This window comes from Lagopus leucura, unplaced genomic scaffold (genome assembly GCF_019238085.1).
Source record: "Lagopus leucura isolate 7727_CA_CO unplaced genomic scaffold, USGS_WTPT01 Super-Scaffold_100018, whole genome shotgun sequence".
Taxonomy (NCBI): domain Eukaryota; kingdom Metazoa; phylum Chordata; class Aves; order Galliformes; family Phasianidae; genus Lagopus; species Lagopus leucura.
Window position 1 is genome coordinate 6899911 of NW_024962272.1, and position 23005 is coordinate 6922915.

General features: G+C 38.2%; 1 protein-coding gene across 2 annotated transcripts in view; it reads left to right on the forward strand.

Annotated features, from left to right (window-relative positions):
• The window catches only part of PIP5K1B (phosphatidylinositol-4-phosphate 5-kinase type 1 beta), a 99641-nt gene that overhangs the window by 36046 nt on the left and 40590 nt on the right, over positions 1 to 23005 (forward strand). For both annotated transcript variants that reach the window (XM_042877477.1, XM_042877478.1), the window contains exons 2-5: positions 1776 to 1854; positions 3927 to 3995; positions 13365 to 13495; positions 20937 to 21054. In XM_042877477.1, coding sequence (XP_042733411.1) covers positions 3927 to 3995; positions 13365 to 13495; positions 20937 to 21054 — 318 coding nt within the window. In that variant the 5' untranslated portion in view covers positions 1776 to 1854. The remainder of the gene's footprint in view (positions 1 to 1775; positions 1855 to 3926; positions 3996 to 13364; positions 13496 to 20936; positions 21055 to 23005) is intronic.

Genomic DNA, 23005 nt, shown 5'->3' on the forward strand with positions numbered 1-23005 from the left:
ATGGGATGTTTGTCCTGTTGAAGGCCTTGAAAGAGGCTAAACAGCTGCAGTTAAGTTAGTTGGGGTGCCTTTTTCTAAAGGCTAAGAGCTGAAATAATTGTAGGTGCCTCTAGGAATGAAATAAACTGGCATACGTAAGAAAAAATTACTCTCTTTATAGTGTGTAACTTTTCGTATTTGGCAGTTACTGCAGCTGGGATCTTGGTGTTTTCCTGTTTTTGTCAGTGTTACAGATATGTATTTTCACATGAATGAGTTGTTCTTAAGTAACTTTATAACTACATGGGCACGAACAAGCTTTCTGTCCATGTCTGGCACGAGCATACTCTTCAGCTAATGTTAGTGAAAGAAAATTTAGGTGCTGTGTTCAGATTTGGCTTTTGCTGCTGTGTATATCTGATAATACTTTAGGAAGTTTTGGGAGAAGTAGAAGATCTTACTGTTCCAATAACCCTGTGGGATTGTTTGCAGGACAGTGATTTGTGGACTCTTTTTGGCAGTTGTACCCAGGGCTCAGTGTGAAAAGAAAATCTTACCCTCCCTACTGAAATTGTTTTAATAGAAGTTCTTGAAGTCTGTGTTTGTGTAATGGCAGAGCCACAAACATGGATCAGCTGATGACATTAAGTTTGTAAGTATGAACAAGCTAAATAAACTCAAGGCAGTTCTAAAAGCTGTCAGAACTGAGTTGTCTTCCATGTGTGGGACGATGGCATTAGGTATCCAAGTAAAGAAATACATTAATTGCTTGAAGGCTAAGATGTACAATGGAGCTAGCTGTAGCAGGAAAATGCTAGTGCCCACTTGAGAAAGGATTTTTCTGAGGGCTTTATTCTCAGAAAATCTAATTTTCTGTGCTTCTTTTTTTGTTCCTTTATGTACCTAACCACAGGTATGATTTTTAGTCTGCATCCCTGAATGAGTGGAGAATACTGTTCAGAAGTCTTTTATGTTATGGATACTTTTCAGATAATTGGAAAATTAAGTTTGGTGGTTTTATTTTTTTAATCAATTTTTATATTCATACAATTTGTACTGATTAAGGGCAAATGAGATCTGTTTTCTTCCAGTATAGTTGTGAAATTAAATTGAAGACTAGGTTTAGTGATGTGGCTTAGAATGGTTGTGTAATATGGGAGGACAAACTCATTGCAGGGAGGAGTCAAATAATACCTATTTAATATCTTTTCATATGCATATTAAAACCATTTTAACTATGAAACAGCTCAAGATTACTCACAGAAGTTATGATGATAACTAATACCATTGTTCAAAAACATCCACAATTAGTTTATTATGTACAGCAGTTCAGTATGCATCCCTCCAAACTATCATGCCTATTGCTTTTTTTGTTGTTGTTGTTTTTGGTTTTTTTTGAGGGTTAGGAATAAGGGCTATGCCATGAGAGTGGTTTAGTATTCAATTTTAAAACTCTTCTTTAAAGACAGCGTTTAATTTCACAGTGCTCCAAGTCATGTATATCTACCGCTCTATATAAATGTTTCATAGTGGAGGTGCTGGTGCCATAGCAGTGACAGCTCTAGGCTAAAGGCAAGTTGGTCTGTACTAATTTTATCCAGTGTAACACTGCTAGTTTCCTAAGTATATTAGGTGACTTATTTGTACCTAAACTACAGGTGACAATTCTTGAACAGTTTTGCATCTAGCAAGATACTTACCTGGGCTGAAGAACAGTGGGAAAAAGGAAATCCTAAGCTGTTCTGTCAAATGTGCATCTGTAATGGCATAGTGATAAAAGATTTTTCTTTTAACAGATTCTGGAAAATAACAACACCAATGAGTGACTTGATCATTGCTCTCAGCTCCAGATGATTTGCCCTGTTTTTCAGAAGGGTATGTATACATCCATTTATGAAAGTGTTGGCAAAATCCAGTATCATTTTAAGATGTGTTCCTGTTGCTTTTTTTGTTGGGTTCCTTTGCATGTATTCATTTCTTTTGTTTGTTTGTTTTACTTTGACAGCCACACTTAATGTGTCTCATCCACCTGATCTCTAACTTACTCCTTTGTTCTTGATCTAACATTATTTTGCAGCATGACGAAATGCTCTGTCAGTCCCTTGTTGCTAGTTGCAGGTGATACTGTGTGTCAATGTAGCAAAAGGCTTCAGGTCTCTCGTAAATGCCAGTGAGTATCTGGCTCACCAGCCTCTTAGTTTTGCCTGTCATTGTTCCTTTGAACTTGCAGTCTGCTGAGGAGCAGGATTTCATTGCTGTATCTTCTTGTACAGCTGCATACTGATGAGGAGGAAAAAGGCGTTCATGTTGACTCAGAGTTATGTGCTGGATATAGCTCGAATGTTTTCCTGTTAGTCTGCATGTAAAATGCCTCCCGGGGTGATCCTTCTGATAGCTCATTTTGTACTGCATACTTGTAAGGTGCTTGGTTGCACAGTGGTTCAGGAGAGAAGACAACGTTCTTCTTTTATATGAATTTTTGAAGAAGGTTTAAAAAAAAAAAACAACTGTATGAATGTGACCAACTTATCTATTTTATTGAAAGGTGTATGAAACAGAAGGAAAATTAATATTAGCTTTGGAACAGAACTGCGTGTTTGACATAACTCAGAAAGAAAACACAGGGAAATAAAATTCCTTTGCATTCCAATAAGAGCTGCATCTGGTCAGTCAACTGAATGTTATCCTTCTGTAGTGTAGACTGCCTGGGATCTCCTCTTGATTGCCAGCATTCAGCATCTAAGAAATAGACGTTGCTTTTCTCTAAAGAGTTTGCAGGTCAAGTAATTTAGAAACTAAGACAAGTTCATTAAAAAATAACTTAAACTGCTATTCATACTTGAAATTCAAGTACCTGTAGAGAAAAGCTGTTGAAAAATGGCAATTTGTCCTGTAAATTCTGTTATTACTGCCAGATGCTGTTAGTATTTATTCAATTACATAAAGTAACAGTAATCAAATTCACCTATAGAACTAACAATATATGTTGTGTATGCTGTGGTAGGCCCAGTGCAGTGCCTCCTGGTCAGTGGCAGGGGAACATGTTGGTGGCAGTCACAGTGGTAGTAATAGCAGCAGTTCCACCCCTGCCACTGTGAATGGATCGACATGAACATATCCAGTGCTTGAGCTGCTACTCTTGGAAAGCTGCAGTTGCTTTGTCTCTGTGTAGCTATAGGTGAAGGCAGTGGGGCTACGAGAGGTCAAATTTGATTGGAGCATGCACACCTGGGTGGAGATAGGATGTTTACTTCTGGAAAAATGTTTATTTAGGGGAGGGCCATAGGGTAGATGACAGTTGTACAGTAGTTCAATGTTCATAGTAAAAGTATTTACCCTTTTAGTAAAAAAGTGATGAAACTGGCTGCTGCAGAATGCGTTGGTGGCCTGCATGGAGCTGGGATGTTATGTTGCTGCTTGCAGTATCTCCTAACAGACAAAGTCTGAGATGCTTGCCTTAGAGCTGAGGAGTCTTAAGTACGTAAAGGTAGTAGAACAAGAAATAATCAGGAGTAAATGGGGCAAGGAATATAGGTAGTGTGTTGTACTTGAAAACATTGCTTTTTGTTCAAACAAAGAAATAGTCTGTGTAAAACGTAATGAGGGAATTAGCAATAAGTCTAATATTTCAAATGAAGAGTAAATTTTAGTTGCAGTAGGAAAGTAGGACATGCCAGTTTGAGCTACCCCTATAAAAAGGAAAGAGGTTCTTATAAATGAAATATTTACATTCTGCTCTTTGGGATGTTGTTTTAAGCAAGGTAAAGAGGAAAGCTTAAGGTAACTTCAGTGGAAGAGAATTGTCATGAGCTGTCACCAATCTTAATGGTTTGCTATACTCTTAAAAGTTTGAACTTAGCAAAAGATGGATAATAAATTGCATGATATTTTTCCAAACACTTGTTTTTCCAAAGCATTTAATTTGTAACTTAAACTTCTTTTACTAGATGTCGTCTGTTACTGAAAATGGAGATGTTACTGCTGGAAAGGCAAATGAAGAGAAAACATATAAGAAGGTAAATAAGCCTTATAACCTTTTCATTTCATGCCTTTCCTTTCATATTCATAATTTAAACCTGCTATAAGTGAACTATACTTCAGAACTAAATATAAGAACAAACAAAGCATGTTCTGTGGATTATTTGAAAGTATTTTATTCCTTCTGTGAAATGATAAGCTAATTCAGTATGGTTTTAAAATATACATTCTTGATAGATTGGTGGAAGTTCTTTGCTCTTAGCAACAGAAATACCTCTGTACACAAACAGTTGTCAGAAATTTAGTACGGCGAGTTCCTGAGTGCTTTGAATGTTTATGCCAGATGCCTGAGCTACAAACTCACTTTAACACCTCTTCAGTGTTTGCTGCAGAGTGCACTTCTTTTTTTGTAAGGAAATAGTGTTTAAGAGGTGGCGTATTTGGTGTAATACCATGCGTCCATGGTGGCAACATGAGGTTATTTAGAGATTGGTGGTAGGTAGTATTGTTTTTGGCTTTGGTTGTCTCTCAGTGGTTCTCTGGAAGCAGCACTGTTTAGAACCATCAAAAACCATTGGTAACTAAGATGAGACATGTACATGCATACATATGTACGTGCTTACACAAACCAGTTTTTAGTTACCGGATTTGATCTTTTTCCTTGACAGATATTCTCTAAGAAGTAGTGATATGTTTTCATAATGTAGTATTAAGGTCCATGTGCTCCTACAGTATATGTCATAAATTAGGAGATATTATTTCTCTGTGTTTCCTACAGCATTGCTGGGAAAGTCAAGAAGAGTAAGCTGTTTCTTTTCCCACTCCTCACTCCTTTTGATGGCAATGACATTTTAAGTGTTTGGGATGTCATTCTAGATTATTTTCTCAGAATTTTCTCAGGAATGAGAGAAAAACAATGTTTGAGAAAGTGTGTGGTTGTCTTTTTTAGTTAAAAATTGTCTTCAGTTTCTCTGCTTATGACTTCAAAACACTGAAGTCTTGATAACTTTCCACATCTAGTACTAAAAAAGGTAGAAAAGCTATATGCCCAAGGTGGACATTAATGCAGTCTTATAACTGCCTGAGTAGACTGCAGAACTTGGTAGTCCCTGCACAGGAGAATTTGTATTCCTTTCAGTCATCCTATGTGCCTTACTTTGTTCCCATTCAACTCTTAAGTTCAGAGTATTCCAGAGAAAGCCTTGTGAGGATTTATACCATGACACCAATCCTTCTGATGTTTTGTGAAAAGTGCATCCACCACATCATACTGGGGTCTCAGTGTCATCTCCAAATTCTGCTCTTTCCTCTGAGCTTCCAATTGTTTGTTTGTACATGCATCTTACAGCAGTTTAATTTCTTTTCTGGTATTCATACTCCCAGTTGTTCTCAGTTCAAGATCCTGTGTTATGGGTACCCCATAGTGCAGTGTTATTGCATATTGTCATTTATGCTCCATCTTCTGAATACTAATAAAAGATAATAAAGTTTAACCCTAAAGCTGATGCATGAAGAATTTGATGATAATGTGTTTTGCTTTTAATTATGTGTTTCTTCTCATAAGGCAAATCCTTTATAAGTCTTGCACTTTATTCTGTTTCTCATCTTTGCAAGATATTCCATATAACACCATTGAAGGGTTTTTGTTTCTTTGTTTCTTAATAGAAGGCAACTGCATTTGTGTAGAAAGATGTTTATGAGGTGAGGCTGGCAGGACCTGTGTTTGACAGCAACATTTCATGTCATCTTCCATTTAATTCCAGATTTTTATGAAACCTTCACAGTGGCACCACTTTCTGGTCAAGTCTTATTGGCAGTTAAAACCCACCTATCTTTAACTGCTCACATCAATTTTATTTCCTTTTTTTAAAAAATTATTATTATTCAGGTTCTTCAATTGTGCTTTACTGTATTGGCAAAAATTGCTGACAGTTTTTGTCCTTTGACTTTCTGTGATACATTCTCCAGAAATCTGGTTTGGGCAGAGCTTAGTTTCTTAGCTAATTCTTTCTCTACTGCTTGGGCAAGTTCCTGCTCCCATCTGCCACATCCCTTGATGGAAGTGGGACTGCTTAGGCAAGATGCTCCTGTAGCTTTTCAGATCAGGCCAGGTTTGCTAACTCATTGCTATTGCTCGGAGGCCTCCTTTCCATCTTTTTGTTCTTGTTGTTTAAACGTAATTGAAGTGGAGAAATATATGATGTTTGTCTGTTCATTTCAGAACAGGCAAATTGCACATCTTGGCTTGAATTTTGCCTGTTTGGGCTTTGTCTCTGCTTTGCTTTGACCTTTCATATACAGCTCCAGGGCAACTGTGTAGCTGTTTCTTAAAATGGAACTGATATATAACTTTGATCTGGAATATTTGTAGCAGTGATGTGCTGTTTTAAGGAGGTGCATTGGTTGGTCTGGTAGCCAAACATGTTGCATCATGAGGTGCATGTCTGGAGCAGTTCAACAAAGCAATAAAGAGTATAACAAGAGATAGAATGGGTAACCAAAACGTAGTTCAGAAACACTGACATTATAAAAAATTTTGTAATGCCAAGATTTACTTGGTGATTCAGGGTATTTCTAGTGTCAGTCCTAGGAGTTAATTGTCCTGAGATGTGCTGATAGTCTCAGCTTTAAGGTCATGCTTCCAATACAGAGGGCTTAGTGAAGGAAGAGTCAGTGTCATCCTCCTGCTGTGGGCTGCACTGGTTCCACATGAAGACTCAGCAGCAACTTTATTATAAGCCATGTGGTCTGGTCTTTTAAGTTTTCCTTGGACTTTTCAGCCTTTTCCCAGAGTGAAATGCTGTAGCGTGCCTCTTTAGCTTCTGTTTACCAGCTCTTACTGTAAAGCTAAAAACAAATGAAATCCTTGTGGATAAGTAAAGTTCTGATACAACTTTGCTTGAAAGGTTATGATTTCCTTACATAATGATGGTGGAAAGGGGGAATGTCTCAGTCTCATATCACTTTGTCCTGAGTAATTTTTGCTTTTTGCCTAGTTGCAATGTCCACTCATTTTTCATAATAGTATGCAAGGATTATGTCCATACAGCTTTCATCACATTAATGTGTCAAGTGCATACAAATAGGAAAAGTAATACATGGAAAATGTCTGATGTACAATTTAGTGACTCATAGGGGAAAGTTAAATAAATGTTGGCTTTGGAGGCATTTTCCATTTGTCATATCCACTGAGAAAGAAGCCTAACAAATCAATACATTTTAAACGATATTTTTGCTTGATCTGGAAATGTAAGGAAATATAAATATCCCTTATTAAGAACTGTGAATAATTTCTTCATAAGGAAAACATGGAAGAAAATGAGAGAGAAAATAATTGCAAACTGTAGTTTTTATCTATTTTATATATGTTTAAAAACATTTTTTCTTGGAGAAAGGTGAAGGTAGATTACATCTGGTGTAAATGAAACTACTTTCTTTAGCACTGTACTGTCAGGCTCATTGACATGAATAATGGTTTACTGAAGCGTTTGTCCATCTGGGGACAAATTGTATCTTAACTGTTGTTTGAAAAGAAAAGATGTTCTGCAGTGGCAGAAATGTTCACCACCTTTTCCTTGTGGGTTACTCACCCTTCTGAAGACCCTGGAGCTGATGTAGATACTGCTTTGAGTGCACTGACTGAAGTAGAGATAGGCTATGCAGTTTTGTCTAGTGATTTTGGACAGCTGGAGAGTGAATTAGAGCTGAAGACTCTAGTTTGCTCCCTTTTCTGCTGTTTCCTGTATAGCGTGGCTCATCATGCAAATGCTGTCATTCAGAACAGCACCCCACACTTTTCCTTCTTTAACCCCAACTTTTATTGATGAACAGTGTCAAATGGTGCAGGGTATAGCTTAGGTGCGATGGGGTAGCTGCCCTGGCTGCGTTCCCTGCCCACTCCTTGTGCACTCGCATCTTCTCACTGGTAAGGCAGCATAAAAGTTGAAAAATCCTTGGCTTTGTGTAAACCCTCAGTGTGTTAACAAGACTGTTTTCATCACAAATTGAAAGCACAGCACTGTACCAGTTATTATGAAGAAAATTATCTGTGTCCCAGCCAAGGTCTGAAGGAATCTTATTCACAATTGAGAACTTTATTTCTGTGGTATTTTCGTTGTGTATTACCAGTGTGTTCCAAACATGTCCTGAATTCATGTAGAATAGTCTTAAGAGCTATTATAAACATTTGTGATAATGACTGTTTTTAAGTTCATCCCAATCAGTTAAAAATAAACTTTCATTTTTATGAAGAAGTTCTTTCCTCAGAGAGCAGTAAGTCACTGGTACAAGATGCTCAGAGAAGATGTGGATGCCCCATTCCTGGAGGTGTTCAAGGCTAGCTATGATGGGGCAGCTGAGCTGGTGGGTGACAGCCTTCGCTCATGGCAGGGGGTGGAACTAGGTGATGTTTAAAGTGCCTTCCAAGCCAAACCACTTTGTGTTTTCTCCAGGAGGAAATAAAGCTAGGAATAAGTTAGCATGTAGACCTGTCAGTTCTGTTTATGGAATTTCAGATACTTCCAGTAGTTTCTTTATAATTTTGTTTAGCTCAGCTAAAACAGTGATAGATATCTTACTTGTCTGAATTCTTGAGGCCTTCTTTTCTTCAGTTTCCTTCAGTAGTCATGTTTTGACCCAGATCTCAGATGGAAGAAAATGTGATTTGCTATACACATGAACACTTTAAAGATCCAAGATGATGTCTTGATTTGCTAAAACGTTGTTAAAAGCCTTGCTCAATCATTGCTAAGAGTCCTAACTATACAGACATTGGAATTCATAACTGTATCAAGACAGTGGCACAGTTATAAGTATGCAACAGTCTCTTATTTTTCTCCTGAGATTTTACTGATTCAGTTATCAGAATCTGCTGACAGTCGGGTAGCTTTTGCATTGCAGTGTAATCAGTCATATATAATAGTTCCTTAATCTGCTTCCTGACATTCCGTATAGTGATAGAAATAATGAGGCATGAACAGATCTGCTGAAGCACTGGAAATGTGTAGAAGAAAATCAGACCAGAACACATATTCTTATGTTCTTATTCTGGAAACCTGTTACCAGTTTTCTAAAATCTCTGCTTGTAATCCAAAGTCTATCCCAGATGCATACTCGTTTGGCATGATTATTTCTTATGGTAACATATTTTACAGTTCTTCCTAGTGTATTACAATTAGCACCTTGCCTTGTTCAAAATTGGCTATCTGTGGCATCAGTCACTTTGCCCAGGAGCAAAGGGAATTTATCGGAAAAAAAGAAAATTAGCTACCTATTGTTGGAGCTTGCAAACATGTGCTGACAGCATTGCTGCATGACTGTTGGCATTGGTTTACATCCAAAAACCAATGTGTGTGGGTAGAATTGTTCTGCCAACATTGAAACTTTCCTGCTGGAGCTGCACTGGAACATACATTTTCAATAGCATACTACTGAATGTTTTGTACTCGGAAAGAAAGAAAATAATACAATAATAGCAGTTGTACTTGTTTAATGACCTAGCTTTATACTGGCATTCAGTGCAGTATGTCAGAAAAAATGTGTAAGCTTATACTGTGTAGCACAGTTATTGATGACTTTAATATGGAAAGTACAGTGAACACCATATGGAACAGCATGTAACGCTTCATTGCTTTGTTCATAGGCATAGTTCTAGGATGCAAAGAAAAAGAATGGCCAAAGAATGTGGCATTGGCTGGTGTAATTGATAGCCTTCAGAAAGAGCAGATACACTCTGGATATTTCTACTTTCTGCTGCAGAACAGAGTGTTTTTCTAAATCTGTGACACCACTGCCATTTACATCTGGACTATACAAATAAATACCTGTCTTTTTGTTTTCTTTTCTTAATTTTTTCTTAATTATGATAGATTGCCTTATCATAACAAAAACCTCGGGTAGAGCTCTCCTTTGGAGGTCACAGCTGCTTTTTGCAAAGAAAACTAGCAGGACTAAGGAAACTTTTTTTCTGTAAGAGGGGCAGCTTAGTAGTAACTGTTAACTCCTGCCTTCCACAACAAAATCCAAAGATGGGATGGATGGCAGAAGTCCAATTAAATGAAGTCTGACTTGCTGTGCAAGCAGCTGGCAGAGAAACAGGCAGTGTGAACTTAAGAAAGAGTGAAAGAACAGAGTGGAGTTGCAAGTTGTGGAGAAACACAGGAAAGAGTTTAATCACTGAAGTTTTCTAGTCGCTCTGTTTTTACATGCCCTTTTTGTAATTTAATATGAAAGGAAACTGGTAGTTCAAATGTGGCAGCTGCAGAGACATGCTGAGGTGGTCTGGCTGCCTCTGAACGCTTCAGCAGAAGCAGCTGCTGGAAGTGTTCTGTCAGTGGGACACTACAAGTGCCCAAAGACAGGAAAAATATAGTGCAAAAGGAATGGACTCCCAAATAACTGCACACACAGATTGAATCTAGTAGCAATTTCTTAATGTTCAAGAGTTTTTTTAACGTACTGCATGGAGAAGGCTTTCTGTTTTCCAGCAACACTGTCCTCAGGTGGTTTGACCTATGAATTTACACGATTTATGGAGACTTAGTTTCTTTTCATGGTTCTGGAAAAGATAAGCTATGTTTGCAGAGGAGAGGTGGTGTGTTTAGATTCCTGGTACTGGTGGTAACCAGTATAACTGAAGAACAGTTGTTTACTTGTAGGAAATTCGGATCTGTCCAAATCCATGCATCTAGAATAATTTTGACTAAGTGGAACCCGGGGGATTATTCATTTATTTATCTTCAGAGAGGCTGCGACTTTCAGGGGGGCTTCTGTATGCAAATCTATACCAATCCCTTTCTGAAATGCCATTGCTTAATGCCATTTTGATGGTATTAAGAAGTGTGTTTACAGTTTAGACAGTGTGCATTGTGTTTCAGTTAAAATAAGGAATCGAGGAAGTGGGGATTGCATTGGGAATTTTTGGTATATTGCCAGACTCAGATTCTTTACACTTACTCTGATTTCAGGGTAATGTAATAGTTTTATAAGACTTAATGTGAACATACATTATTGTAGTGTTATTAAAGCTTTGAAGAGCTTTTAAGAAACTATAGTCTGTTCAGGCTCTAGGAACTGATGCATGGAGAGGAGTTTGACCTCCTTCATGAAGCAGGTTTTTTTTCAGCTAACTGGAGATGAGCACTATCTTGTGTTTTCACAAGGCAAAGAGCTGTGAAGTAGACAACCAATTCATTGATTCAGTTCTACCACCCAGTAGAACAGGCTGGTGAAAGAGATAAGAGCAGTCTTTTCTTCACAGATAGTAGTAAAAAGAAATGAACTAATGGTAGCTGTGTGGGAAAAACAGCTGCAGAACAGTGCTAATCAGCAGTGGTTTCTTATCTATCAGGTGCCTTTTGCTCCCCATGTAGTAAATAGGACTGTCATAACTAGGTAGCTCTACCATTTCATTAGAAAAAAATTGAAAACCTGGATTGTTTTACTTACGTTTATTTATACGACTGTTGCAAAGGGTGGAAAAAAAACAAAAATAATCTTGCCTTTCAGAGTGATAATGAGGTGAAATTTCTGAGGAAAAGAATATGAGCATTACAGCAGGTGCTTTATAGCACCTGCAATAAGCCAGGTGTCTTGCAAAAGAATCACCATCTTTGCCCTCGAAAGTTCATAGGCTAAGCTTCAGTTGCAATAAAATGAGTTATAAAAAAGGAAAACAGATACACAGGGACAAAGTTCATATCCTTGAAGTTCCATATGACATTTCTGGGATGTGCTAAAAAGGGCAAGAATGTTGAATTTGTGGACTGCCTGTGGGGAATATGAAGCCTTAGTAAACATCTGATTGAGTGTTAAGAATGGGAAAAATGAGAGTAGGGTAAACTTCATAAAATTAAGTGAAGGCTGAATCCAGTGCAGTTTCTTTCTGTTCGTGGTTGTTTTTTCCTTTTTAAAGTATTAATTTATTATTATTAATAGTCCCATAGGTAGATAACATGTAAGAAAACCTGTTTAAAAGGATAAATGTATTTACCATTTGCCAGCCATTTATATTGAAACTGTAATGACCTTAACGTTCTAATGGAATTAGTTATTTGGCAACATATTATATGATTTCTAGTAATTATAGTACTATAATTATAGTACTTACAGTTTTGCACTTTGCTGCCATCTGTCACATGTCAATAGCATGTTATGAAATATAGGTGGGATATTCTGCCATACCACCAGCGTCCACCTCTGTCACTGAGCCAATGTATGGGGCTTTTTTTGTATGGTGTATCCTCTGTGTTTGGTAAGATGCAATAATATTGTGTTAGCAGCTGTGCTTTCCAGTTGTAGTCCCTCAATGTGACAGTGAACAAGATGGGTGTCCAGCTGTGAAACAAACTCTATTCACATGTGTATTGATTTGATCAAAGTTGCATAATTGCTGCTTGTGCTGGACATTAATCATGCATGAATAGAGTCCTTTCAAAGAAAGAAAAATGTGAATCTTCTTACAACACCAGCCAGATCTTTTTATTAATCAAAGTTGCAGTCGAAGAATGGTAGCATTGTTTGTTCCTGCCAAATTGCCTGTTCTGAACTGTTATAAAATTGCAACTTCAGCTTGGTGTGCAGTCTTAATTAATGAGGAGCTACACATCTCTATCTTCTCTAAAAATAAGCAGTGGCTCTGGCATGTGCTGTTCTGAGGACTAAAATATGTGTAGTTTTGTATATGTGAACTTTTTCTTATGTAATTTTCACTCCCTTCCGAAATATTTTTGTTCAAGTGCTGCAGTAATTCTGACCATGGAACTTAAGGGGTTTTCACTGATACCATGTCTAGTTTGATGGATGAGAGATAACATCTGAGAACAAGCATCAAAATGGTACCTTTGTACTACTGAAAGTACACCATGCAAAGGGGAGTTATTCCCTTCTTGTCAAACTTATTTACCTTTTTAGTGGTTTGCTTTATTCAATCCTTTCATCTTTGCTTCATTTGCGCTTCCATGTCAGATGCCATTTTTTCAGAGTGCCCTTCTGCTGCTGTCACACATCAACACCATGTAACGGAGTATTGGTGAGAAGGTTCACCCTCTGCTGCCATACTGTCAACTTCTGCCTCTGATGATGGGCAAACATAATAAAATATGAGGCATTACTTTTGGAGAAGACATTGTGCATTTTCGTGGTATTTGTAACTGTTTTTTCCCAGAATGCAACACATACAGTTTCAGACCCTGGAATAGGTTTGAAAGTCTAATAGGCTTTTGGAACAACACAGTATTTCTTTAAATCTTTTAATTGATAAGAAGTTGACTCTAGATGAAAGTTTTCTTCTGCTCTTAAAGGCTGAGAAAGAAAGAGGATGTGGCATTGTTATTACAAAGTTATGTTACTGATAAGAACAGAAATTTATCTGTAATTAACTGATGCTTGAATTCTTACTTTCTATGCAGACTACGTCCTCAGCTATTAAAGGTGCTATCCAGCTGGGAATAGGATACACTGTAGGAAACCTTACTTCAAAACCAGATAGAGATGTTCTTATGCAAGACTTCTACGTAGTGGAAAGTGTCTTCTTACCCAGGTAAGGATAAGCCCATTCAATCTATTTTCTAGTAGAAATTCTCATATTTTCATAATGAAATTCTACCTAAATATTTAAAATAAGAGTTGTTTTACAATTATGGCAAAATTGGGTTGGAAGATTGAGGCAAAGGAACTTGAAAATGCTCCTGTCTTCATGTTGTCAAGTTTGGTTCATGTGTGGAGTTGGAATGTTACTTCATAAATTGTTCCTAATAATTTGCAATGAATCATAGAATCATAAAATGGCTTAGGTTGGATGGGACCTCAAGGATCATCAAGCTCCAACCCCTCTGCCACAGGCAGGCCACCATCCTCCATATCTAATACTAGACCAGCTGCCCAGGGTCCCATCCAACCTGGCCTTGAATACCTCCTGGGACCAGGGCATCCACAACCTCTGGGCAGCCTGTTCCAGCACCTCACCACTCTCATGGTAAAGAACTATCCCTTGATATCCAAGCTAAATCTTCCTTCCCTCAACTTAAAACCATTTCCTCTTGTTCTGCCATTATCTCCCCTTGTAAAGAGTTGATTTCCCTCCTGTTTGTAGGCACCCTTTAGGTACTGAAAGGCTGCAATCTGATCACCCCCCAGCTTTCTCTTTTCCAGACTGACCAAGCCCAGCTCTCTCAGCCTGTCTTTGTAAGGGGAAGTGCTCCAGCCCTCCGGTCATTTTTGTGGTCCTCCTCTAGGCCCACTCTAACATCTCTCTGTCTTTCTTCTTTTGGATGCTTATATCAGTGCTTGGAGATTATTAGTGTTAATAAATGGGAAGAGGAATTGACAGTGTTCAGAATAATTGCAGGTAGGTACTTCTGAAATTGATCTCTCCTGATGTAAATTTGGTAGTTTAAATTCCTAATTTCCTCTGAACTGAGAGCTTTCAAGAGAAAGACACTGTATTTCTTACGTGAAAAGAAGCATTTAATTGCATTCTCTATTCAGAGGACTTGGGAGTATCTATATCGCGTTCTGGTGAAGATGGTGAAGGGCCTGGAGCATCTCTCCTATGAAGAAAGGCTGAGTGAACTGGGTCTGTTCTGAAAAGGAGACTGAGAGGGGACCTGATCCAGGTCTATAAGTATCTAAGGTGTGGGGGGCAGAATGGCGAGGCCGGACTCTTTTCAGTGGTGAATGGAGAAGGACAAGGGGAAACGGACACAAGCTGCAGCATAGGAAGTTCCACACAAATGTGCGCAAGAACTTCTTTACAGTGAGGTGACGGAGCACTGGAACAGGCTGCCCAGGGAGGTGGTGGAGTCTCCTTCTCTGGAGATGTTCCAGACCTGCCTGGATGCCTACCTGTGCGACCTGCTGTAGGGAACCTGCTTTGGCAGGGGGGTTGGACTCGATGATCTCTGGAGGTCCCTTCCAACCCCTACAATTCTGTGCTTCTGTGGTGCCAACTGTAAGGTTCATGATCTTTCTCTTGGTGATTAGTTATAGATTTGTTACCTGTGTACTTATCCAGTGTAACCACAATTTTTCACTTGTTCATAAAAATAAAAACAAACTACAACTTAAAACTGAGAAGTTTGTATAGCATGTAAAAAAAATTTACTTTTTTTTTTTTTTTTTTTTTTTGGAAAATAGATTGAGCCATCATATTTGCAAAGTGTCCAACTGTGATAGTTATGCAGGGTTCCATTATGCAGGGTTCTATAGTAGTTCGTGTGACTGTTTTGTTGTTTGTGAAACAAAATAAAACGTACATGTTAAAAGTGTTTCATGATGTAGCGCAACTTCAGGCAAAAAAAATCTGTTTTTTTAACACGTGAGATCAAGTTAAATAAAATAGTTTGTAGTCATTAGCATCACAGACCTTGTGAAATTTGTATCCTTGGACACTTAGAAATTACAGTTTTGTATTTGGTTATGTTTTTAAGGGAGGACTAGCAGAGATTACTTCTGGCTGAAAAAGAGAACAAAGGCAAAAGCAATAGCTTATTTGTACTAACATAAAATTGATTCTAAAAGCTTTAATAGCACCTTTCTCAACAGTTATCTTAAAAAAAAAAACAAAAACAAAAAAAAACACAAAAAATAAGAGCATGAAGAAAATGATGTAAATGAAAGAAATGCCTAGAGCAGCCAGTGATCTGACTTCTTGTTGTTGTGTAGCAGTCTAGTAAGCAGCAGTACATAATACAGTGACTCATAATACATTGACTCATCTTGACTGTAACAAAGAGCCTTTCTATGTAGAGCCTTGCTGGTAACACTCTGTGAAACCTGAAGTTGGCTATCCATAGAAGTCTCTTAAATCATGATGTTTCACTTCTTAAACTGACAAAAAAATTCCATATTTCAAGTCCTTCTCTTTATTTAACTTGCACCTTTGTCTAAATCTTTTCCATCTGAAGTGCTATTAACTTGTATAAATCATAATATAGTGTTAAATGAGTTATAATAATTTAGTGTTACAGACTTCAGTCTTTCTGGCTATTAGTATATAGTGTCTTGGCATTGTGTGGATAACTTCTAAGTCCTGTCTACAGCTGACTTCGCTACTACAGCTCGAGATAAAAAGCTGAGGCCTCATGTCCCTTCTGTGGGAGGCTGAGCTCCAGAGGTGTGGTTCAGGTGCTCTTCACACTTTCCTAGGACAGTATTCACATTTGAAGACAATATTGTAGAAGTCACTATTTAAATGCAGCTTATGGAAAATGAGCTCTGTGTCCTCTAAATGTTTAGGTTTTTACTTTTTTTTTTTCCTCCTACCTTTGGGCTGGGTTGAGTGAACTAAGATGAAATTAGTTATACCGGCAGACTCCATGGACTCACTACTGTCTGAGAGATAGTGAGTATCCAGGAACGAGCTGAGGTGAAGCAATGCTTTTGCCCAGTAACTGCACCTGGAAAAGAACCTGGCAAGGCAATGTAGCAAGTGTGAAGCTTGAAGTAGTCAATTACTGAACAAGAAACTACATTTTTCTTCTTGCTCTGAGTACACATAATTTAGCTGTAACTCCAAGCAGGGTATTAACTGAATTTCCATGGCCTCGTCCAGATCTAGCAGGTGTGATATAGTCAGAGGTGAGAGGACAGTTTTTGCTGTTGAAGAAACCTGGTGCCTGTGAGCACAGAACATGAGCACTATTGTAGTAATGAGAACAAAATAGATATGAGGTAGTAGAAGTGCAGCGAAACAACAGCCTGTGCTCCAGCGAGCAAAATAGCATTACCTGTGCCCTTCTGGGGGAGAAGCAGTTTACAGTTGATCATAAATTTGTTAAGTGAGATAAGAAAATTAGTTTCTGCGTGTCACTGGGCCCTGATGTAAACCTAAGTTCTGTCTGTAGTTCAGCTCTGTTGACAATAGGAAAATAACTTCCTGCTGTGTTCAGAGTTTGTGAAGGAGGGAGAAAACTGTTTTTTCCCTAAAAGGGCACAGATAATACTGAAGGTAACTGTGCTGCTTATTGTGGGAGCTGTTGTAAATCTGGATTAACCCACGGATTGCAGGTTATGCCTGGTCCAGAGTTACTTTGTAACAGGGTTAAATTGGGTCATAGTTTATCCTAGATCTACTTAGATCTTTGTTTCAGGAAGCAGTTCTCAGTAAAGTGTAGGTATCTTTGCAGGAGTGAATTTGAACTGCAGAATTGCTTGCTTTTGTTTGTGCATTATTGCAGCTGTGGAAATGGGGAGATGCTTCTGTTACCTTCTCATTGTCCGCATCGACCATTTGCCGTTTTTCCTTTTCCTAAGGAGTATAAAAATGTTCCTTTTGGGGTTAAGTGAATATTAATAGGGGATGCTATAAGAAGGTGTATTTAGAGCTACAGTTAGGACTGAGTGTAAATGGTACTATGTAAATGTTCGCTTTGTGCCAAAAAAAAAAAAAAATGCAGTGTGCAAGTGACCCAGTTGATTTTGGAAGTACAGTAACTGGAGTATCAGCCTAACTCCCTCCATAGGTTGAAATTACATGGGAAACTGTTTTTAAATGCTGCTTTGAAAATCCAGCCAGGAGGTTCTTATCTGGAGCTTATCTATTGCAGCAGTGGCTATAGGATTTGTGGGAAAGTTCTGCATCCTGCCAGTGTTCCCTCTTCCCTCCTCTGTCTATTAATTCAGGTGTGTGAGGCTTTTTGTCATCTTCCTGCATTGTGCTTTGTGCCCTGACCTCCTTAGTGAGATGAACCAGTTCATGTCTTGGTGTCACATTTTGTTCCCAAATTGGCCATTTGCATGTTCTGGATGCAGAAGTACCCTTAGAGCTGTTTGATTCAAATTTGGGGCCAGCTCAGAGCTGTGTGGCCTTGGTGGGGCCTGGTGCTGAGCTAACATGCCTCACAGTTTCAGGCAGTGATGACTTGAGCTAGTCACTAGGCTGTGCAGCCACATGTGAGCTGGGAGCGCGAGCACCTTGCTGAGCAAATCCAGCAGACACAGACTGAGGAGGCACGTTTTCTATGGTGATGCTTGGTGAGCTGAACTCCACTCTATCAGCTAACTTTTGCTACTCAGTCATATGCAGCTTCAGAAATGCAGAGCATTTGGAGAAAGGCTTCATCTCTTCTGGCCTTCTGAGATGCAGGCCGCTGCTAAGCACAGCTGTGACTTTGATATTTTGCAGCAAGTTGTTAATCAGTCTTGTGTATTTCCCTTGCTAATAGTCTGTATTTTCAGGGTCTGGATCCTGCATATTGTGAACACTTGTTATGGTTTCTGATTAAACTAGTAAGTCCGTTTGGTGCTATTGACCTGTATGCTCACTGCAGCTTCAGTGTGTTGTTCTCTGTGTATGTGCTGTTCAAAAATAATTACTTTATTTTCCATATGTTCTGGAATAAATTTCCATGTACTGTGTACTGCTGTCCAGCTTAGGAGTAATTTTAGTTTTAACTAGTGATACTTTTTCTACATACTGCACTTATGAAATGGCTGTGATATTCTCAGAGAATATCTTCTGTCTTCATTTCGGCCCTGGTGAGGTTTCAACAATGGGTGAAGCAGAGTAGGGATGCATAGCAGAGTAGGGATGCATAATCTTTTGCCACACTTTCACAAAATAAAGAATGGCGTTATGGCTGCAGGAAACAGGTCTGTAAAAGTGTGTTCTAAAAGGTAAGGTTTCATTATAAAGTTTAGATAATTAGCTCTTGTGACAGTGGTGTGACGTGGCCCCAGACTCCCAGAGAATAGGCTGAAAGAGCTGGGGCTGTTTAGCCTGGAGAATAGAACACTCTGGGGGGACCTAATAGCAGCCTGCCAGGTTGCTTTAAGAAAAGAAAGGGACAGACTTCCACAGGATCTGTTGTGGTAGGACAAGTGGGAAATAGTTTCAAACTCAAGAAAGGGAGATTTAGATTGGATATAAGGGAAAAGTTCTTTATAATCAGAGAGGTGAGGCACTGGAAATGTTCACAGTATGGCTACGTATTACCCTGAGGCATTCCTATACTGCAGAAAAATGCAATGAGGTAGCTGGATATGTATGTAAAACTTCATTTCAGCTAAGACTGGCGTGCTGAAAGAAAAAGCATTAAGCAAGCTTAAGTAGAAGGAAAAGTACTAAGTTCAGACTGTTAACTTATTGACTTTTTTACTTCATAATAATAAACTATAAATGGAGTTTATTTTAATTCCTTAGAGTCACTGTATGAAGGACTACAAAATGAGCAAACGAGGTAGCAGCATTTACTAGCTGTTAGCTGTATGGTTTAGCAGTTGAAAAACACTACTATTCTGATATCTTTGTATACCTCTTTTGTCATCTACAGACATCTTTTGAAGTGTGGTTTCCAGCCAGAGGCAGGGTGGTTTTTTTTCTTCTTTGGTCTCATATTCCAGAATCTGAAGTATGTGCCTTTCTGGAGCCTGAGAAAGCTTTTTGTCTGGCTTATACTACTTAATTAGCAGCAGTTTAGTTTTATTGGTGGTTTGCATGCTGGGGTAGCTAAATGGGTTGGGGATACTTCTGTAATTAGGTTGCTGTTAATTATTGTGGGTGACAGGTTTGTATGACAGACATTAATGGTGCAAGATTAAGCTCTTAGATGTGTTTGATTAGAGATTTATGATACCTAAATCAGTCTCTATAGAAAATCTGCTTAACACTCTTTCTTCATATTTTCTTTATTATATTCTTTTTTGGTTTTTTTTGTATACTTTGTATACTGCTACTATCAAGCATGTAGGTACATACTGCATTTCTGAATAATTTAGTTAGGGTAAATGTCTAAAGCACTGTCAGAAGAGCTGGTATTCACCACTATGTCTGGTCTTACGAATTTTATATTCAAATATTTATCGATCTACGCACAGATTGACCAAACTTTATCTTAACGCTATTCTTCCTAGCTTTGAAAAATTATAGCGTAGAACTTCATTGCTCTGTTTAAAGCCTTCTTTTAATTTCCAACATGAAGGAAACCACAGACAGATTTTTTTTTGTATAGCATCTTCCTGCCAGCCTTTTCCTTCAGCTTATAAATATATACGCTATAAATAGTGTAATGTTCATCTCAATACTCATACAACTGCATCATGGGAGTACAGAGGGAGTGTTGACGTAAATTAAGGAAAATTGTCACAAGGGTTACATTCTTTTTATCTGCTTCTTTGAGAAAGACTGGCTTCCGGACTGGCCTGCTCAGCAGTCTTTCTTTGTGGATCTTCTGGTTTGAATCAATATCTAATGTGTAACTGAATACCATTTTCAATAATTCCCCACTCTGTATAAAGCTCATGTTCCTAATTAACTGAGCATATAAACCAGCAGTGGTTTAGACTGAGGTAGGATAAAATACATGATGGGACAGATGAAGGAACAGAAAACCACCTAAAGTTCAGGGAGGCTTTTCAGTTTTGCACTGTACTGGCAAGGAAGGGTGAGATAGTGTAACTGCATTTAGCCTGCAGAAAATGTGCTGAGGATGCCATTTCATAAATAATGCTGAACTAATAAAAGCTTGCTGGCACACACAAAAAAATTGGTAGACCTACTTCCCTCTGCTTTGCATAGTTCCTGCCCTCTTTGTTGTGCTATAGTGTACTTCTATGCTCTCTCATTTTAGTACCTGCCAACCTGTTTTGCAATTTTAGTGCCTTTAGTATCTCTGTCTGATCCCCTTGTGAACCAGTTCAGTTCACCACAGTTTTCCTTTCTGTCTCAAAGCTATTAGCTCCTAAAAGGGAGGTGAGAAGCTGTAGCTTTAGTTTAAATACGATCCTTATGAATGTGGAAGTGGGTGGTGAAAAGACATACAGCACAAAAGGAGAGAGAAAGGAGTTTGCTGGTGATACTGTGTATCTCACAGGCATTTCTGTGACACTGATTAATGCTGGTGCGCAGATTTTTCTGTATGTACGACTCTGGTAAGGCCAGTGATTGAGTTAGGTGGCTTTACATTAATGGTAAGCTTTGCAAGAGGTGGCTAAAAATGGCTCAGTAATAACTGGGTTTGTTCTATTTTTGTTTTTGTTTACAGTGAAGGGAGCAATCTCACTCCTGCTCATCATTACCCTGACTTCAGATTTAAGACGTATGCACCTCTTGCCTTCCGATATTTCAGAGAGCTTTTCGGTATCAAGCCTGATGATTACTTGGTAAGAGCTTGCATTTTTCCTTTGAGTTACAAATAATTTGCACTAGTTTTGTACAGAGGAAGATGCTTTGGTGCTCAAACAGATAGTGAACTTTGTATGTGTGGTATTTAATTACTAGTGAATATTTTTACAGTTTTACGAGAATCTTAGTTTTTCATCTTTGAGACAATTGCTTAAAAAATCATGCCTAACTAGTCAATTAACTAGAGTAACAGTTATCCAGCACATTGTTTTTAAAGATTGTATTCAGAACTTCTGTATTGGTTATGCAGCATATACGTGTTTTTGTGTTATTGTCTTCATTAGTTGTGTTTGTCTGCAAACATTCCCACTTAAACTTGAGAAAATTGGAGTGGAGGCCTAAGAGTTTTAGAGTATATTCTTTTTATATCCATATTGTATACTTGGAAGTCTAATTCTTCAATATTCAGCTATTTACATGAGAAAAAATGTGATAAATTTGCTATCATTATAAGAGCAGGCTTTATTTGTTAGAACCACTTTGTGCACTGCCAAAGACAAGGGTCTGCTTACTTTGCTTCTCCTGCTTTTGGAACGATGGAGTGAAAAGGGGGAGCTGGATGTTTCTCTCATGTCCAGTCTGTCTCATGGTGATCCACATGACAAAGTAGAGCCCCTATACAAGTTAGCAGTTTTGAACATCAGTTTTATTGTTAAAATCTCTAGAACATGTTTTTTAATATTTTTTTATTATAAGTGGTAGCTGAGTTTTTGCAATCAGAAGAATTTGATGGTTTCACTGAATAAAAAATAATAAGTTAAAATGGTGTTGGAATATTACTAAATATATTACTTCACAGACTTTGTGTTTGAGTGCAGCATAAGCTTTTTTTTTTTTTTTTTTTGCTTTTTAGGCAGTGAACTTAGAAGAAAAATATAGCTATCCTTGCTTTTATTTATGTTGAACACAAGTGTGTGATTTTGATTTTGTAGCACTGTGTATGGAATTGTATGTGTAAGAACAGATAATTCCTTTGAATTACAGATGTTAGCTGCGGGGAAATGCTGTTGGGTTGGAGTTTTATGAAGGTGTTTTTATGTAAAACGTTCTATTTCCTTTTCTGGACCTCGAGAAAGACCAAGCATTCAGGCTGTGTTGACAGCTTCTAGTAAAGACTGTAATTTGTAAACCCTGTCACCTGTGACTTTTATTCCACCTGAAGAAGTATCTGCAGTAGTCTAAATTAAAGATTACAGGAAGGCTATACTTGCTGTTGATGGAAATTTGTGTCACCTGCTCAGCGGTAAAATCACAGATTACTGATTGGTGTTGGAAGTTTCCAGTGTAGGCAACTTGATTTAGATTATTTTTATCCTCTAAACAGCTAAACACACCACGGAAAAGGAGCATCTCTGTCTGAGGAGCTAGAAATGGAGAAAGCGTTTCAGTGGTCAAACGCAAGCAAAAGCTGAATTAAACTGATATCTTGTTTCCAGTTTCCATGCAGCCATTGTGGAAATGCACTTTTTTTTTTCTTATTTATTTCCAAACTTTCAATTTGGGCAGCTGTTGAAAAACTCTTATTTCTGGTGAAAGAAAAGAATGAAGCTTTTCTGTGTCACTTTTTGGGGGAAGTGTGTCTGGGACAGTGTGTCTGGGACATTTCTTCCCCTGTTGCTGCAGGTTCCTCTTTTTCTAGAGTAATTGAAGGTTGAACACAGTACTCCAGAGAGCTGAGAGTTGAGCAGTTTCAATATTATACCACATCTCTTCTTAACAATACAAAAGTAGATTTCCTTCAATTTTTTTTAAAATACATTTGGAATTTCATTGTGTTGTTGTAAGTGATGCAGGCATCCATTGGATTTCTACTTAATCTGCAAGCAATCCATTTTTGTTGTTTCTCACTCTAAACAGGCATCACATTGCAACCAGAGCAGGTTGTAGTCCATTGTGGCCCAGAGGCAGACATGATCAGTGGCATACTGT